At 43.4% G+C, this 16,213-nt stretch overlaps 2 protein-coding genes across 7 annotated transcripts in view; one reads left to right on the top strand and one right to left on the bottom strand.

Moving 5' to 3' along the window:
* The window catches only part of znf281a (zinc finger protein 281a), a 100,231-nt gene that overhangs the window by 15,035 nt on the left and 68,983 nt on the right, over positions 1 to 16,213 (bottom strand). The window contains exon 1 of one of the 5 annotated variants that reach the window (XM_046415629.1): positions 643 to 768. The exons of the other annotated variants lie outside the window; for them this stretch is intronic. The gene's annotated coding sequence lies outside the window, so the exon portion shown is untranslated. Of the gene's footprint in view, positions 1 to 642; positions 769 to 16,213 lie in introns of those variants that run through there. 5 annotated transcript variants of the gene reach the window in all.
* Positions 2 to 15,651, top strand: kcnj19a (potassium inwardly rectifying channel subfamily J member 19a). 2 transcript variants are annotated; one of them, XM_046415633.1, is made up of 4 exons: positions 2 to 1,071; positions 10,833 to 11,049; positions 12,672 to 12,720; positions 14,619 to 14,803. In XM_046415633.1, exons 1-4 carry the CDS (start codon positions 406 to 408, stop codon positions 14,650 to 14,652), a joined length of 966 nt encoding a protein of 321 aa, XP_046271589.1. In that variant the 5' UTR covers positions 2 to 405; the 3' UTR covers positions 14,653 to 14,803. The 2 variants fall into 2 exon arrangements, with proteins under 2 accessions (XP_046271589.1, XP_046271588.1); XM_046415632.1 differs by lacking the exon at positions 12,672 to 12,720 and having other exon boundaries at positions 14,619 to 15,651.

The following is a 16,213-nucleotide window of genomic DNA, read 5'->3' as shown; positions in this document are numbered from 1 at the left end:
ATCTCTCCCACACACACACACACACACACTGACTTCCCTCCTCATCCCTTACAGCCCAGCAGAAGCTGTGAATGGTCGCCAGCTCCTCGTATTTCGCTCCGCTGGTGAGCACCAGCAGTCAGAGTGGAGACTGAGCAGAGCGCACAGCCACACTCAGCGAGCTTCTGATGGCATGTGAACCAACTGGAAGAACACTGTGTGTTTTTGAATAAACGGATAACATCGGTGCTGTAAAAGCATCGACATACACGTGATTTTCTTTTTAACTCCAAGGATCTGCTGTGCGCGCTGAAGTGCCCATGGCGCACTTTACGCACTGCAGGTAACCAGCGTTTTGGAGCCTCAGACAAACAAAAACATGGATTAAACAGCGAATGATTTTCCCTTTGATTCAGGAGAGCTCAAATGGCGGCACTTCGTAGAAAATTTGGAGAAGACTACCAGGTGGTTAACACAAATCGGGCTACCACTTTTTCCGCTCCGGTCAAGAAGAAACGCCAGCGCTTCGTGGACAAGAACGGTCGCTGCAATGTGCAGCACGGGAATCTCGGCGGAGAAACCAGCAGGTACCTCTCTGACCTTTTCACCACTTTGGTAGACCTGAAGTGGCGATGGAACCTGCTCATCTTCATCTTAACTTACACGATCGCTTGGCTGGTCATGGCATCAATGTGGTGGATCATCGCTTATATCCGAGGAGACCTAAATCACGGCCACGACTCGTCCTACACCCCCTGCGTGGCCAACGTTTACAACTTCCCCTCAGCTTTTCTCTTTTTCATCGAGACTGAGGCCACGATCGGCTACGGCTACCGGTACATCACCGAGAAGTGCCCGGAGGGCATCATCCTCTTCTTGTTCCAGTCGCTGCTGGGCTCCATAGTGGACGCTTTTCTCATCGGCTGCATGTTCATAAAAATGTCCCAACCTAAGAAACGCGCAGAGACGCTCATGTTCAGCCAGGACGCGGTGATTTCCCAGCGTGACGGCAAACTGTGCCTCATGTTCCGCGTGGGCAACCTGCGGAACAGCCACATGGTGTCCGCCCAGATCAGGTGCAAACTCATCAAGGTAAGCTCATGCACCACATACTCCCTGATGACGCTAAGTCCCTCCAAGTGTGGGAGCTGAAGTCAAGCACTTCCTGCACCATCAATATGATAAAGTTACACGAAAATAAAAATGCATCATTAACTTCCTCTGACTTTGACAGCACTATCCGCTCTTAGCATTGTGGGGAGAAAAAACAATCTGAGGAGTTATGCAAATAGTTGAAGTTTGTTGACAGTGAATGCGCTCTTGACTGACAGCTGGTGTCTCTGAAAAATCTTTATTCCCTTTGCTTCCCTCTCATCTGAGCACACAGGGAAAAAGAACAGTAGCTGCAAGCCGCATATCAAAGACTACAATCAACCTTATTTTATCCAAAGCTTAAATGTAAGCAGGTCCCACGACACAATATATGCCCTGTTAAACAAAACCGGCTTAAGGTAGCATTACCATAATCCCTCAGCTGCAGGATGCTGAGGCTGAGTGGCAGGCAGGTGCATCTCAGATATAAGAGAGTAAAGGCTGTTGGTGTTTGTGGGGAGCCCTGCGGCGTGGACGGTCATCAGCGCGTCCAGCATCAGCTCCTCTCCAGGTGGTGACACCTGGACTGATAGGTGTGTATCAGTAGGTGGATGTGACAGAGGGATGGGCCCCTGAGGACAGCTCAGTGAGTCAGTAGAGAGAGGAAGCTTCACACACTGCCACAGATCACTGGAGTCAGTAAAAAAGCACTCCAGGGCGAGAGCGTGCAGACATAAAATGTATTTACGGCTTCCATCTAAGGGAAGCATTATTTCCTTCCCTTTCTTGAGGGTGAATTTTTATTTCTCTCCCCTGAGATATAAGATGCGTTAGGAAGCTTCACAATGTTTGAGTAAAAAGACAAAAAAACTTCATCAATCAGTGTTCCGGCTTTAAACCCTCCTGCCACGTTGGTTATCCGCTAATAAAGAACTCAGCGGATTTTAGGGGAATATAGCTAACGGACCTCTGAAAACAAGCAACAATGCAGAAAATCACCACAAACAGGAGCAAGGTCGACCGGCCCCTCTTTTAATTATCATAATAGAGCCCCTTTCAGCCACATCCATGTTCAGTGTGCAAAATGGGCCCTAAAGAAGACAAACAGCATCAGGGAGGTGCTTGGAGCTTGTTTATGTCTCTGTTCGCCTCTGCACAGCCACATCGAGCACAGCGTTGGTCAGCTTAATGATGCATGCAGGCAGGAGGAGGGAGGCAGGCAGGACCGAGCTATTCCGCTGTTACAAGCACGGAGGAAGTGATCAGCCTCATAGGCATGAAGTACAATCACACATGTCTATGCCAATCTCGATATCTGCGATATTGTGAATTTATCAGCGCAACTGGAGCTGTCAGTGGTAAATCATTTTTAATGTATTAAAGCTGAACCGAAGATTTGTTTTTTTTACAGCACCCAGAAAGAAAAGAGAAATCAGGTTCTGTGTTACTTTAAAAAGAAAAAGCATCACGTCAGAAAAAATAACTGAAGCTGCAGGGAATTTTTATCCAGTAGAGCCTCTCGCTCCCTTTTACCTTTCCTTCCTTCTGGACTGCAAAAAACAGAATTGGTTTAAATTCCAAGACATCTCTGCCAACCCCACATTGTTTTACACTCCCTCTCTCTGTGAAATACAATAAATACAGCATCCACTGTGTGTTCCTTAGTATTTATTTATTTATTTTCAGTTTTGCTCCAGGGCTTTGTGGTCTAACCTTATTCTTTCGCTTCAAAGACTCTCTTACCGAGAGAGATTTTTTGCAGCAGCTCTCAGAGTGGAGAACACACACACACACACACACAAAAATAAATTAAAAAATAAATAAAGCCATTGTGCATGAACAAATGCATTGTTCAGGCTGATCATACCTACCATAAACATCACACACAATATTTAAAAAACCCCTCACATATAAAAACTTGATGAGCAGTGATGTTTTGGAGCGAGTGCGCTCAGTGCAGTCCCTGTACAGAAGTGTTGGTGGTGCTGTTGAACTGCAGCCCTCTTCAAGCCGAGCCTCGTCATTTAAATCAATGACAGAGGAATCATTTTAACTTGTATGGAGACTGTGTGTGTTCATGAGTGTGAGGTGAGTCTGTGAAACGATTTCTGTGATGATTTCTTCATCAACATGAACCGCTCTCCGACATGCACTTGAAACACATGCACTCGGACTCCCCTACAAATTAAAACAAAACTCTTTCTGTGACCACACCTTGTGATGGGATTATTCTTGTGATTCGTCTCTGAGATCTTCGCTGGTTATTATAATTAAATAGACAGTTCACTTCAAAAAATGTTTGTCCATTTGTATTGTTTTGGCGTGAGCTGCAGAGTTTTGGAGATATCGGCTGTAAAGATGTCTGCCTTCTGTTGAATATAATGGACCTAGATGGCACTTTGCCCGTGGTGCTCAAAGCACCAAAAGAAACACACATTTGAAAAACTCAACAGCAGTGTCTCTTTCCAGAAATCCTGACCTGGTTACTCGAGATAATCCTCAGCCCTTGCTGTGAGCAGGTTCACGTAGGAACTGGCTACTTTTTGGCAAGACATCTATTTCCATTATATTTGAAAGAAGGCAGACATCTCCAAAACTCACAACGAGTGAACCTACATGGATAAGCAGGATGAATAAAGACGTTGGTCTCGACCCCTTTCCTTATCAGCTGAGCAGTTAGTAACCACAGTATAAACGCTGTTCACACGTGGAGTCGGAGTAGAAGGTTCTCTTTGACCTCACCAACCTGAAGCTTGAGAGCACATTTATTGTTGAGGTGATAATTTACAAACTCAGCTCTGACTGGGCAGCTCTTGTGTAGTAGTTTATCTCTTGTTTAAGTTTTTCCTACTGAAGTTATGTCATAAAGAATCAGGAGGCCATTGACCGCGACGATCGGAGTTGAAGTCGAAAACACCTTCGTGGGTCTGCTTGCTGAGTATGACTGGTTGTCTCTAAGTCACTGCAACCTGGTATCAAAGCACATTTGTACAGAGGTGAACCTTTCTCGAGTCATGAGGAATGTAGTCCAAAAATTGTGATGGGTGGCAGCAGGATGTTTTCCCAGGGTCAGTTCACAATGAATGACATCATTTCGTGTCTTCATTATCTGAGTCTGTATGGGCGGGAGGCAGTGAGGGATAATTATTGTCAGGCAAACAGCCTTTCTGGTTCATACAGACTTTGCCCTCTACTGGAGGACAAGAAGTCCATTAGTGCCCCTTTTCAAGTCACTAACCTTTTGCTACCTAGTGCATCAGCTAAAATAACCGCCAGACCAAACATCAGATGCTTTCACACTGACCCGTTTCAATAAAAATGAACCCTGGTGTGTTTGCCAGGTCAAGACGGTTCACGTGGGCTGGTGTGAAGCCTGCCAGTCAAACCCTGATGTGGATCGAGACTGGGTCGAGAGGTTCATTTGGACCAGTTGTTTCAAAACCTGGACTGTTTCTGCCGCAGGTTTAGTGTTTCATGGATCTGTGAGCACCACAATCGCACTTGGATGCGGGATAAAAGGAGCCGGTCGAGATCGTCTCAAACTCTGGAGTGGTTTGCTTTGCAGTCAGAATGCTAGTCAAGCCAAACCGTTTGAAACAACTGCATCAAACATTGCCTGACAATAATCTATGCCTCCATCAGATCTCTCATGGCAAACTCTTGCAGCAGCACATCTTCATATATAAGAAGCACCAGGACACTGTTTACTAGATGCTCTTTAGGCCTAGACATTTTGCTGATTTCATGAAAACTGGTTTGCTATCCATACAAAACACAATGAAAACAATTAGCCTTACTGCTGATGCTCTATAATGAAGGACAAGAAGAAAAGGGAATAAGAGGAAATGATTTTGAGGAGAATCTTCCAGTGAGAGAGCAGCTTGCTCTCACATGGCATTTGGACTCCTGATTGTTGCCATGTAAACACAAATGAACCAAGGGGCAAACACAGCTACCGTATCCATTACTGTCTGAATCTGAGCACAGCAAACAAACTACAGTTTTGAAAACACCCTAAATCTACAGAGCGCTGCTACAGTAGAAGCAAAGCTCGTTTAAACTGGAATCACTTTTCTCTGGACAGTAAGTCGGCGTGCCAGAGCTCTTCTGAACTGTCGCAGATGATTACTGGATGACAGCAGTTAGCAGAAAGAAGGGAGAGACAGACCAGTGGAAGCTGTCATCTAGAGTCCCACCATAAGCAGCTGAAACGCAACCGTGCCAGAGCATCCATGACAGCCTCAGAGGGCATCCTGGTGGAACATCCTGGCTGAAAATATGACTGTGGTATTACTGGGAGGGTGGGAGAAGAGCAAAGGAATTGATTGAAAGTGATGGAAGGCGGTGAAAGAGCTGGAGGGAAAGAGCGAGGGTGACATAAAAACAATTACCGACAGATTTTTAAAAAATATTTCCATTATTGTCGTTGCACGACTGCTGCCTTGTATTTCAGAGACACACAAAGGAAAGAAATTCTCTCAGCTGCATGTCTCCTCTGAGAATTGCAGGATGGGCTATGAACACTGGTCACGAGAACTAGAATTGATTTCCATTTCTTTTCTAATAAGAGATGCAATTATACTATCAGGTTGTGGAGGGCCGGAGAAAATCTTGAGTCCTGCAGTCATTGATTAGTGAGCCCGAGTCAGAAATCCTTAAGAGACTAGACTGCTCAAGGTACTCTTCTATAGTTGAATAATTCAGAGGCTACACAGACGTATAGGATGTTTTGCTGTGGGAGATGCTCAAAAACACTCAAACTGACACTCACACACGCCGACACAATTTTTCAACCTGCCTTCTCACCAAGTTTTCCTTCCGAGGCATTCAAAAGGAGGCATGTGTGAGGTGGCGTGTGTATTATTTGTTATGTCTGAATCATAAATTTACAAGCACTAAAATATAACATTATCATTCTTGAACTACGCTACGTCCTCAGGCTCCTGGCAGCAATGCTGTGTGAGCCTCGTTACAGTATTTTCCGAGCAGGAAAATCAGAGGCAGCACAGTCACAACAAAACACATTTTTGGCCAAGAACATTGTGACACCATTTCTGCCGCAGTCACCGAGTGTCACACTGAGGATTAAAACTCTTTCCAAGGAAGAAAATGAAACCAGAGCATGAGACATAAAAAGTGCATTTCAGGCTCAGTTTTTCCAAACGACATATAATGCCTGTTTTATTTGGTTTGGCTGATCTGATCACCGTAGTCATTTGTCTAATATTTAATTTTGGTGAAGCATAAGCCTCCACAGTTACCTAATCTGTATGACGTCACATGCCTACTCATTACTTTCACAATTAAATCTTGCTGGTTCTCACTTGTGATGCATCATCTTGCTAATAAGGAAAAGTCAGGAAAACCGGAATCGGTTGGTTGAAATTTGGATGGGTCCTGATGCAGCAGAGGACAAGAAGAGATGCAGCAGATGACTCAGTTATGTGTGTGAACAGCCGTCCCATTAATGCAACCTGAGAAAAGCAGCTAGCAGACATGCTTCATGGGTTGGCCCTCAGCCTTCTTCCTCTGCTACTGTGTAAAAGTTTGTTTACTGTTTATTTATTATGAATTTCAGGAACTGCATGACAGTTATGAGAGATCTTTTTTTTTTCAAGTGTCACTATAGTCGATAGCACAGTTTTGTTTATTATGTTATAAAATAGTGAATCTTAGCAGCACAGGAATGGATGCTCACTTGTTTAATAGGTGATACAAACGGGGTGGACACTAAGCGAAACATCTGTCAGTAAGATTTCCATATCCAGTTTACATATTCACAGCAGACTCTTCAGTTGATCCCCTGTTGGACTGTCCTGTTCATTTGACTCTTGATTTGATTTGACAAGTCATCTCACTCCGTCTTTGTTGTACTGGGTGAAATGGCATGCTGGTCCAACCTTTTTAATTGTACTGAGTAAACAGACAGTATCTGTCGGCCTGAAAGCCCAGCTGAATCAGCTGGCTTGTCAGTCGACCCGACTGACTACAAGCTGCTCCAACCCCCTCTCAGGTCCCTGATTGATGAAGACCCGGCAGAGCATGGAGTGGAGTTGAGAAGGGGAGATCAGGCCACTCTAGGTCTAATCAATTTTATTTATCACCTGTCTTCATCCATGAGCATCATTCACACCACTGAAATGCTGCGTGTGTGAGCAGGAAACAAAATCATGTTGCCTTTCTAATGGTAACGGGCAGCTGACAGGTTGATTGTTGTGCTGAGTAGTCGCGTGTTATGTAGAATTTTGAGCAGAAATCTTATCGAAGAAAATGAATGAGTAAGTCCATGTCTAGATACGTCAGAGCTTGGGGAGAAACATCTGTTTACTTGTTGCCGTGTCACATTTACAGAAAAGAAAAAAAAGGAAGACAAGCTCAGCTATCTGAGAATCTTTGTGCATGAAGAAGCGTAGGAGGCTGCCAACGGGGCCTGTGTAAGGAGCTTTGCCTGTCAGTGTTTGCATATAGTCATCCATCTTTTTAATCTTAAGCGACAAAGACAGAAATTGAAAAGTAGAATTTCCCGTAGCTAGCATGAGATAACCCACATGGAGGAACGATGCCAAACAGCATCCAAAAGCCTGTAAGCACCTGACAAGTGAACAATGCCCCCCCCCCCCCCCCCCCCCGACATGAAAGTCGTTCTACAACATAAATCCAGAAGAGCGTCTCATTGATATTCACAGGAGACAGGAATAGAATGCAATGTTTTCTGGCAATGCAAAGCCTGTTTACTCACACTTCATTCACAGTTTGCATCTCGAAGGGATAAACTACAAGGCAATGTCAGTGGGAGGTCAGGATGAAGCTGGCTGGTAGCTGGTCTGGATGGGTGGAGGAGAGGGAAGGCAGAACGACACATGCAGTAAACTCAGTGAAACCCAGTTTACTCATCAATGAAAATCAATGCTAACGCGTTGATACCTGACATAAATCATCTTTTCCTTGATTCTGAAAAACTATTTGATAAAATACCAGCCAACAATTTTATAAACTCCTGAAAATACGAAGCCATGAACATAAAAAACAAGTGCCTTTCACTTGAAACAGCTCTCACAGTTGATTTAATCTTCTTGGTCAAATTTCTGCAAGTTGCTCAACTGTCCACTGAAGTGCGAATGTCCACTCACAGCAGTCAGACTTGGGATCTGGAAACAAACTGATTCTGCCAAAGCAGAGTAATAATGAGTGATATATCTGTGGAGATTCTCAGTCATCCAGGTCATACTTTTCCAGAACTGATGAAGCTGCTTGGATTAGCAGTGAAACGTTTTCAAGTCAATCTTCACAAGTCCAGGCGCCAGATAGTCTTTATTCTGAGAATTTGGAGAATCTTTTCTTAAACTTTCCAAAATCCCAAACCAAAGGGCAAAATTGTAAGGAATGTATTGACTTTTGGATATTTGTCTATGCAAACATAAGATATGATTGTTAGCATGTGCAGCTAATTAGCTTATCGCATACAGCACTAACCAATTTAGTGACTTCCAAAGCAAGTGAGTAATGCTATTTTCTTGCTATGCAGAAGCCATTTCTATGCTATCAGAGTTTAGGTTAACATTAGTGGTAGGATTATTTTACATTTTTACTCAACAATGAGTAGCTAGAGCTACCTAGCTCTACATTACAGTGCAACAACAATGCTCTGTCTTTATTTCCACGTCTTCAGAATGAATCAGGCTGTTTGTCTGAGACATATAGCTTTAGCCTCACTTTAGCACACTACGTGGAGCCCATGTGATCACATGTTTAAGAACCTTTTAAAATGTTCTCATTACAATATGAGTCAGCTGGAAAAATTAGAAAATCAGCCAGAGACCGGATTTTTCAACCAACTCAGACAGCTAAAATTAGCTTAAATAGCTAATTGATAAAATCTGTTGGCAAGAGTTGCCTTTTCAGCCTCCATAATCACTGATTGCTGGCTGCAGATTATAAGCCTGTTTTCGTCTGCCTCTCTTGAAAAATAAAGCCCCACTATTTCAAAAATACTTTAAAAATTGGTGGTAAATCTGCCCCCAATATTATTGCTAACATTATACGCCCATTGTCCAGTCTGTAGTTCAATGTGTGACCAGAAAAGTGCAGCAACTGCATTGTGAGGAACACAAATTACGGTGTGCTGAAAAGATTATCCAATTTTCTACTTATTATCACCAGATGACTGACTCAGTTATAAAGGCTGGAAGAGGAAACTGCCTTTGTGGGAATATTGTGTTGATTATTTTAGGATTTAGAAAGTGAACAAAAGATCCAGAAATGGCAGAAAGGGTTGTAGAGGAGGGGGTGGAACTATGTGTGTGTGTGTGTGTGTGTGTGTGTGTGTGTGTGTGTGTGGGAGATCATTATAAAGCTGCGTGTTGGCGGAGGATTGTGTGTGTGTGTGTGTGTGTGTGTGTGTGTGGGTGGCTGGTGGCTGACACATCCCAATTATTAGTTGGAGGTGTAATAATGCCGAAAAAGAGAAAGAGTGTAAAACATTTGCTTTTGCTCTTACGATAAAATCAACCTGACACAGTTTTTTTCCCCGTTGTTGTTATTATTCCAATTGTGTTAATGTTAATTGTTGACTTGAAAAGAAAGTGTCCCAAGCATTTTGAGTGGAAAAGAAGGATACTTTGAAAACACAAAATGAAGTGTCTTATCTCAACCTTACCACAAAAGAAAATCTACCCTGCTCCTTGTTATCTGAAATGATTTGCAAAGATAATCTTGACCTTTGAGGGTCTGATTTTTTTCTCTTAAATGGCACAGAAATAACTGAACTGGATAACTGATCAACTGAAGAGGCTTCTGCTGTGAATATGTAAAGTGGATATGAAAATCATACTGACAGATGTTTCGGTTATTGTCCACCACATTTGTATCACCTATTAAACAAGTGAGCATCCATTCCTGTTTAAGCCTAACCAACTTTAAAAAGCACAAGCCTGTTTGTTGGACATTCCTTTGAGGTTTTTAAACTTGAAATATTTCACGAGTCATGTATAAAAGCTCTTGAAAAAGCTGTGAGAGCAGAAAAAGGTCAGAAATTTAAGGTAAAAAGGGTTAGAAAACAGTCTGTTAAGTGAGAGAAGCAAACAGGAAGAGAAAAGGTGAACAGATTGATTAGACGGCATGAGACAGGAAAAGGATAAAATATATCGATGACCTCAGTGCTGCACTCCAACATCATCTGGGCAATTAAATGCTTCCGCACCAGTTAACACTCTGTGGGCAAGTCCTGCCCAAATATGGCTGCCTCACATGTCTGGCTGGAAGTTCTTCTACTGTAGATATCAATGCGATGTGCCAGGCCTGTGGCCCCTGCAAACAGAGAACCTACAGGATGTTTGAGAGAGAGGAAACAGATGGAGAGAAGGCATCTTCCATGATCTTCCCAGGAAGGCGATGGTTTATTTAGAAAACCCACTCATCACACCTTTAAACTGAAGTAACTTTTGAGAGCTGCTTCTTCTGCATGTCCAAATGTCAAATGCTTCAAAGGAAGCAACCTCAGGAACACGGCAGCTTGTTATCAAAAACTGTTATGAAAAACTTACAATATTATGCTGAAGATTTGTGTCCTCTTTCATTAGACGCAAGGAAGACAAACGGTGCAGGACGAGAATCTTTCTTGCTGTGCTTTGTGATAACATAACTAATCCTCTCTTTTCCTGTTTCTTTTCTCTGCTTCTCTGTCTGGATTTCACTCTCTTGACTCTCCCCTCTGTCTTTGTCCACTTCTCTCTGCGTCTTTCCTGTTGTCGACTGTCTTTCAGTCTCGTCAGACACCCGAGGGCGAGTTCCTGCCTCTGGACCAGTGTGAATTGGATGTTGGTTTTGGGACAGGAGCAGACCAGCTCTTCCTGGTGTCCCCTCTCACCATTTGCCATGAAATCAATCCCAAGAGCCCATTTTTTGACTTATCCCAGCGCTCTCTCATGAACGAACAGTTTGAGATTGTCGTCATCCTCGAGGGCATCGTGGAGACCACCGGTGAGGGAATCTCCCTGATTTACACTTCTCTTCTCATCACTCCTTTTATGCTTTTTTAAATCCTCTTTTATCCAATGCTCACGTGTCCTTTTCCTCTCAGTCTCAGTCTAAATCTAAATCCATATTAATATCAACAGACATAGCAGTTCTGTCCAATAGATACTCATACTCTACACTCTGTGAAATCTCATTTCCTGGCCCTCTCAGCATAATCGAAGAACACGGGAGTCGAAAAAGTTGAGAATGAGAACAACACATGAGAATGACACCCTGATTGAATTATGAGGAATATTTTATTACTGCAGAATCGGTTTATGCCCACCCTATGCATAATGAAAGCCTGTGGTCATAGATGCGTGTGTCACTTTGATGAATGAGCTGGGGTTTTCGTAGAAGTTCCACTCCATTTTTCAGATGACAGCTGAGAGCAGAGGTAATTCTGAGCCTGTGACTCATTGTTGTACAGCCACCGCTGTAAACTACAGGCAACCATGCTGGAGAACCACAATACTGTTCTCTCTGTTGCATATTTAACAGAACAATCCTTCCCGAAAGTAAAATACAAATAAACCCATCTTGCTCTTCTCTTTTTAGCTCTGCTTTCGTCTATCTCCAATAACCCTCGCTTTGCTGCTGCAGTTTTAAAAAAAACAAAACAAAGCAAAACACAGCTGAATAGAGAAGGATCAGCAGGGAAGCATAGAGCCATGCAGGCAACACGATCTGTGCTCTGTTGATAATAACATTAAATCAGGGTGCAGCCACAAATTTAGTGTCGCAGTGCTGTGGCACTCAGAGCTGAGGAGGGAAGCCCCGGCAGTGTCACCTTCAACGGGCCACGATATCCCGTCATTCTCACACTAACGCACATGCAATTAACCCGAACACATTAAGAATTATCCTCTCACATCCAGCCACTGCTGACACAGCTTGTTCGGCTAGTTGATTGTCTCCCCAGCCCCCCGTTCTTTCAACCAAAATTGATAGGTTACTAATAGGTGTCAGTTTTGGTTCGCGTCTTAGAGGCAGTATTGATTGTGCTCTTACACGTCAGGAGCAAAGTGTGTTTAAGACGTGCTTCATTCTTCTGTCAGGTTTGAAGCATTTATGAGCCTGAACTGCTTTAAGAGGATAAAAAGAATGGATGGATGAATGAATGTCTTAATAGAAAATATATCCTCCACAATTACAGCGTTGTCATTGTCACTGACTTGTTTACTGTAGCAAAACAAGGCTAAACATCATCATTTTAAACATTTGTCAAGGGAAAAAAACAAACAGCTCACCAAACTCAGACTCACCAAAATGGAACATGCCTTTGTCAGAACAATAGCTGAGGATATAAACGCTAACCTGACTCAAATTGTAGTTACAACACAAACAGACAAATATAACAGTAAAAAAAAAATGACTATGGAGTAGTGAACAAGGCTTGATGTTAAGCCCCTTTACCCTTGTTTGATCTGACATATCAACTCCATCTGTACAGATGATCCGTACTAACAGTTTCACTGATATGCAGATGACACACAACTCTCTGCATATGTGGGTTTAGATTCTTACTAATACCCCTTTCACACTGGACAAATAACCCATTAATGCCTGGCCTTTGTCTTCGGCAGGAAAGGTTACAATCAGCATTCATTCACAGCAACACTGCAAAAGGCACAGGTATTTATTTATTACAATCACCCGGGTGGACACACTAATTTTAGCCCCACAACAATGACTTATGGTCAAAGTCCAGACACTGCTGCATAGTTGTCCCTCTGTCTTCTCTCAAGCAGCACTCTGACACGTCGTTCAGTTGATGTTTGAGACAGAAGTGCAAAAGAAGTAAAAAGTGCCTACTCGCAATGAGAATGGAGTCATTCGTCGAATTTAGCAGTTCTACCCGTGTTTAAAAACCCAGATATTTGTACTAATTGTGGTTCAAAAAGGCTTAAGTAACAGTGGTCAGATTCAATTGGAGTCTCACTAAAAAATGCTCTGTAATCAGTGCCAGTGAAAGCTACTGCCAGGAATTTTACATAAAGTCTTCTTCAGGGACGCCCTGCTCGCTGTCTGCCAAGTGTTTGCATAGTTGTGCTGAGGGCTTTTATTTCTATGCAAGACGCAGTAAACATTAACCAGCTGGTTGAATACCCATATGATGCCCAATTGATGAAACAAAACCGGCATGCCTGTCAGGCTTTAAACCCACAAGCTTCCAGTGCACTTGGTATTACTGCTGCCTCGTGTACCCACAGTCAGCAGAAACACAATCATTCGGGTAAGATGGTAAGAGAAGATTCATGCAGACAATACAGCCGGAAAATTGTCCCAGACTAACCCTCATAATTAAAGCCAAGCAACGGGGCTAATTACGAATAAAGATGACCTTTGTATAGATGTAGGACTGCTGAAGGTTTTCAGTGGATAAAGATGAGTGCTGAGCCTAGAATAGCATCAGGCTATGACATAACACTGCACATATCATCCCTCAGAGGGACGGGATCGGACTCCTACTCTACAGCTAACTGTAGTGTTTAACAGAAAAGCTCAGGTTGAAGCAGAGCCAGAAGATCAGAAGAAATGTGGACTAAGTGCCTATCGATCGCAGAGGACCTCCAACAAGCATTCAAATGTCAAGAAAATTATTTTACAAGCGCTGAAGTCTAATGGAAAGAAGTGCGTTTGTGCTGCTTGCAAGCATCATGTAAACGGCAGACACACAGGCACCAGCATTAGTGAAAAATCTTTGCCTCTCAAAGTGTCATTGTTGAAATATTGACAAAAATGCACACTAATAAATTACTGACAAAGGAGAATGACATTAATTACATGACTGCCTTTGAGATGAGCTCAGGCCACTACAATCCTCAATCAACACCACACGTTACAATCAAAACGTGTAAAGGCAGGACCCATGGCTCTTGCCATTGATGTACTGATGTGGGAATGGTGCTGGGTGACTGCTAATTATCCTGATCGGATTTAAACTGCCAATTATCACAAGCAACACAAGCCATACTGATAACAAGCATCACTCAACTTTCACCTATATTAACAGCACAACACATGCAAATTGCTCACCACCACATGGAAACAGGGCAGCACTGCTTTGACCTTTAGGAAGGCTTATAAAAGGCCAAAAAACACCAGTATGCGAAAGTTCACCTTTTGAAATGGTAAACAAAGATGTCCTATATCTCATGTCTCATAATAATCCATTTCAGTACTTTAGAAGGGTCATGCTTAGCACATGAAAAGACATGAATAGTAATAATAGTTGGTAGTAATAGCTCTTAAGCTGTTTTCATGAACCATCTGAGGAACCGTAAGAAGTCTATCCTGTGAAATTACTGCTGAAACAGTATTTAAATGTCCAGGATGCGACTTATTGAGGACTAGATTGCACAGGAAGGAGCATGAAAAGGTGACTCTACAAGCAATAAGAAAATGCAGAGCGGAAAAAGAGATGATGGGAGGGAATGCTGCCCTTTCACATCGATCCTTATCAGCCAATAATTGTTCTGTTGGAGATAAAGGCCATTTATTTATGTTTTATTGTTGTCACTCTCTCTTAGGTATGACATGCCAGGCACGGACATCATACACTGAGGATGAGGTTTTATGGGGTCATCGTTTCCTGCCGGTGATGTCCCTGGAGGAAGGCTTTTTCAGGGTAGACTACTCTCAGTTCCACAGCACATTTGAGGTACCGACACCACCATACAGCGTCAAGGAGTACGAAGAGAAGAACTCACTGCCCTCACCTCTATCCACTCCCACCCCCGCACTGACTGAGAGCCACGGAGCCCGCCGCGATCGGGTGTTTTCTGTGGATTGCATCAACACAACAGAGGAAAGAGGCCGTCAGGGCGGGAATGCGGGAAGACTGCCGAGCAAGCTGCAGAGGATGAGTTCATCCGGGAAGGAGGATCTGCAGAGGAAGGTGCTTCTGCTCAGCTCCCAGCACTCGGAGAAGGCCTGCAGCACGGGAGACCTGCCCCTCAAGCTCCAACGCCTCAGCTCCTCACAGGGACCAGAGGCGGAGAATCGGCTGCAACTCAAGTCCCTCAAAGTGGGCTTCGAACCCATGACCCAGTCTACTGGAGACCTGTACCAGCAAAGCCTGGCACCCACGCTGTGCCCAGCTCCAGTGCCCATGCACAGCCCACTGCTCTCAGGTGGAGGGAGACCGGAGGACAACTTGCCACCAAAGCTGCGGAAGATGAACGCCGACCGCTGAAACCCGGACAGACGGGAGGAGACGCACATGGAGGCAGAGATGTACTTAACTTTGGAGGATCTGGAAAAAACTAATAGTTTACTGACAGTTTATTTGTTTTTTTCCTTCTTTCTTGAGACACAACCTGTACTGGAATTACTGTGATTATTTTTGTGTTTGATAGCGGAAGCATCCATGCAGGCTTTGTCACACACAAAACAAGAAGAAAACATAAACCTCATGCTTAATGCAATCCTGATCATCCTGCAAGAGTTGCGCATGTATACACTGAATCCATTCTTTAATGTATGCACCACCATACTTGATAGTCAATCTTAGTTTTATCTAAATATAAATTGTACTGAGATGATAATAAATGCTTTTTGATCTTTCCCCTCCTTGTGTTTTTATTGTCGTCGCACCAAGAAGAAGTCGATGGACTGATCGCTAGTGCAACAGTTTTGCTAGATGTCAATAAGTAATCCCCCAGCGTAGTGCAATGCGGTTTTAATAGGCTGTTGTTAATGCTCTAATTTTGTCCCATTGGCAAGCTTTTCTCTGTGGATAAAGTACATATGAGTGAGAGAGAGAGAGAGAGAGAGAGAGAGAGAGAGGATAATGAGCTACACTGCTGCTGAGAGAGAAATATGATGGTCCTTTATTAGAGAAGGAAGGCTGATTATAGTCAGCCCATCATTCCAGACACAGGAATGGAAGGACGCAGTGGCAGCACGTCCAACAAACAGACCTAAACAATGGATTAAGTCATCTTCCCTCCAATATACAGTACATCCGACTGGCCAATATACAACGAATCATTATGAAGCAAATGCACAAAGTAATGGCTACAGAACAATGACGATATCGGTTCCATATAAATCTCACTCTTTTAATTGCCGCTGGGCATGAAATCTCCCAGCAAAATGAAGGCTGACAGGTGATCCAGTCAGG

This window comes from Scatophagus argus, chromosome 16 (genome assembly GCF_020382885.2).
Source record: "Scatophagus argus isolate fScaArg1 chromosome 16, fScaArg1.pri, whole genome shotgun sequence".
Classification (NCBI taxonomy): domain Eukaryota; kingdom Metazoa; phylum Chordata; class Actinopteri; family Scatophagidae; genus Scatophagus; species Scatophagus argus.
The sequence above is the reverse complement of the archived record's forward strand: the minus strand, read 5'-3'. Positions and strand labels throughout refer to the sequence as shown.

Excerpts from the sequence above, each read along its gene's own strand:
- kcnj19a (XM_046415632.1), top strand. The coding sequence starts at position 406 with ATGGCGGCACTTCGTAGAAAATTTGGAGAAGACTACCAGGTGGTTAAC. Across the intron at positions 1,072-10,832 it reads TCAGGTGCAAACTCATCAAG|TCTCGTCAGACACCCGAGGG; the intron begins GTAAGCTCATGC and ends ACTGTCTTTCAG. Across the intron at positions 11,050-14,618 it reads GGGCATCGTGGAGACCACCG|GTATGACATGCCAGGCACGG; the intron begins GTGAGGGAATCT and ends ACTCTCTCTTAG.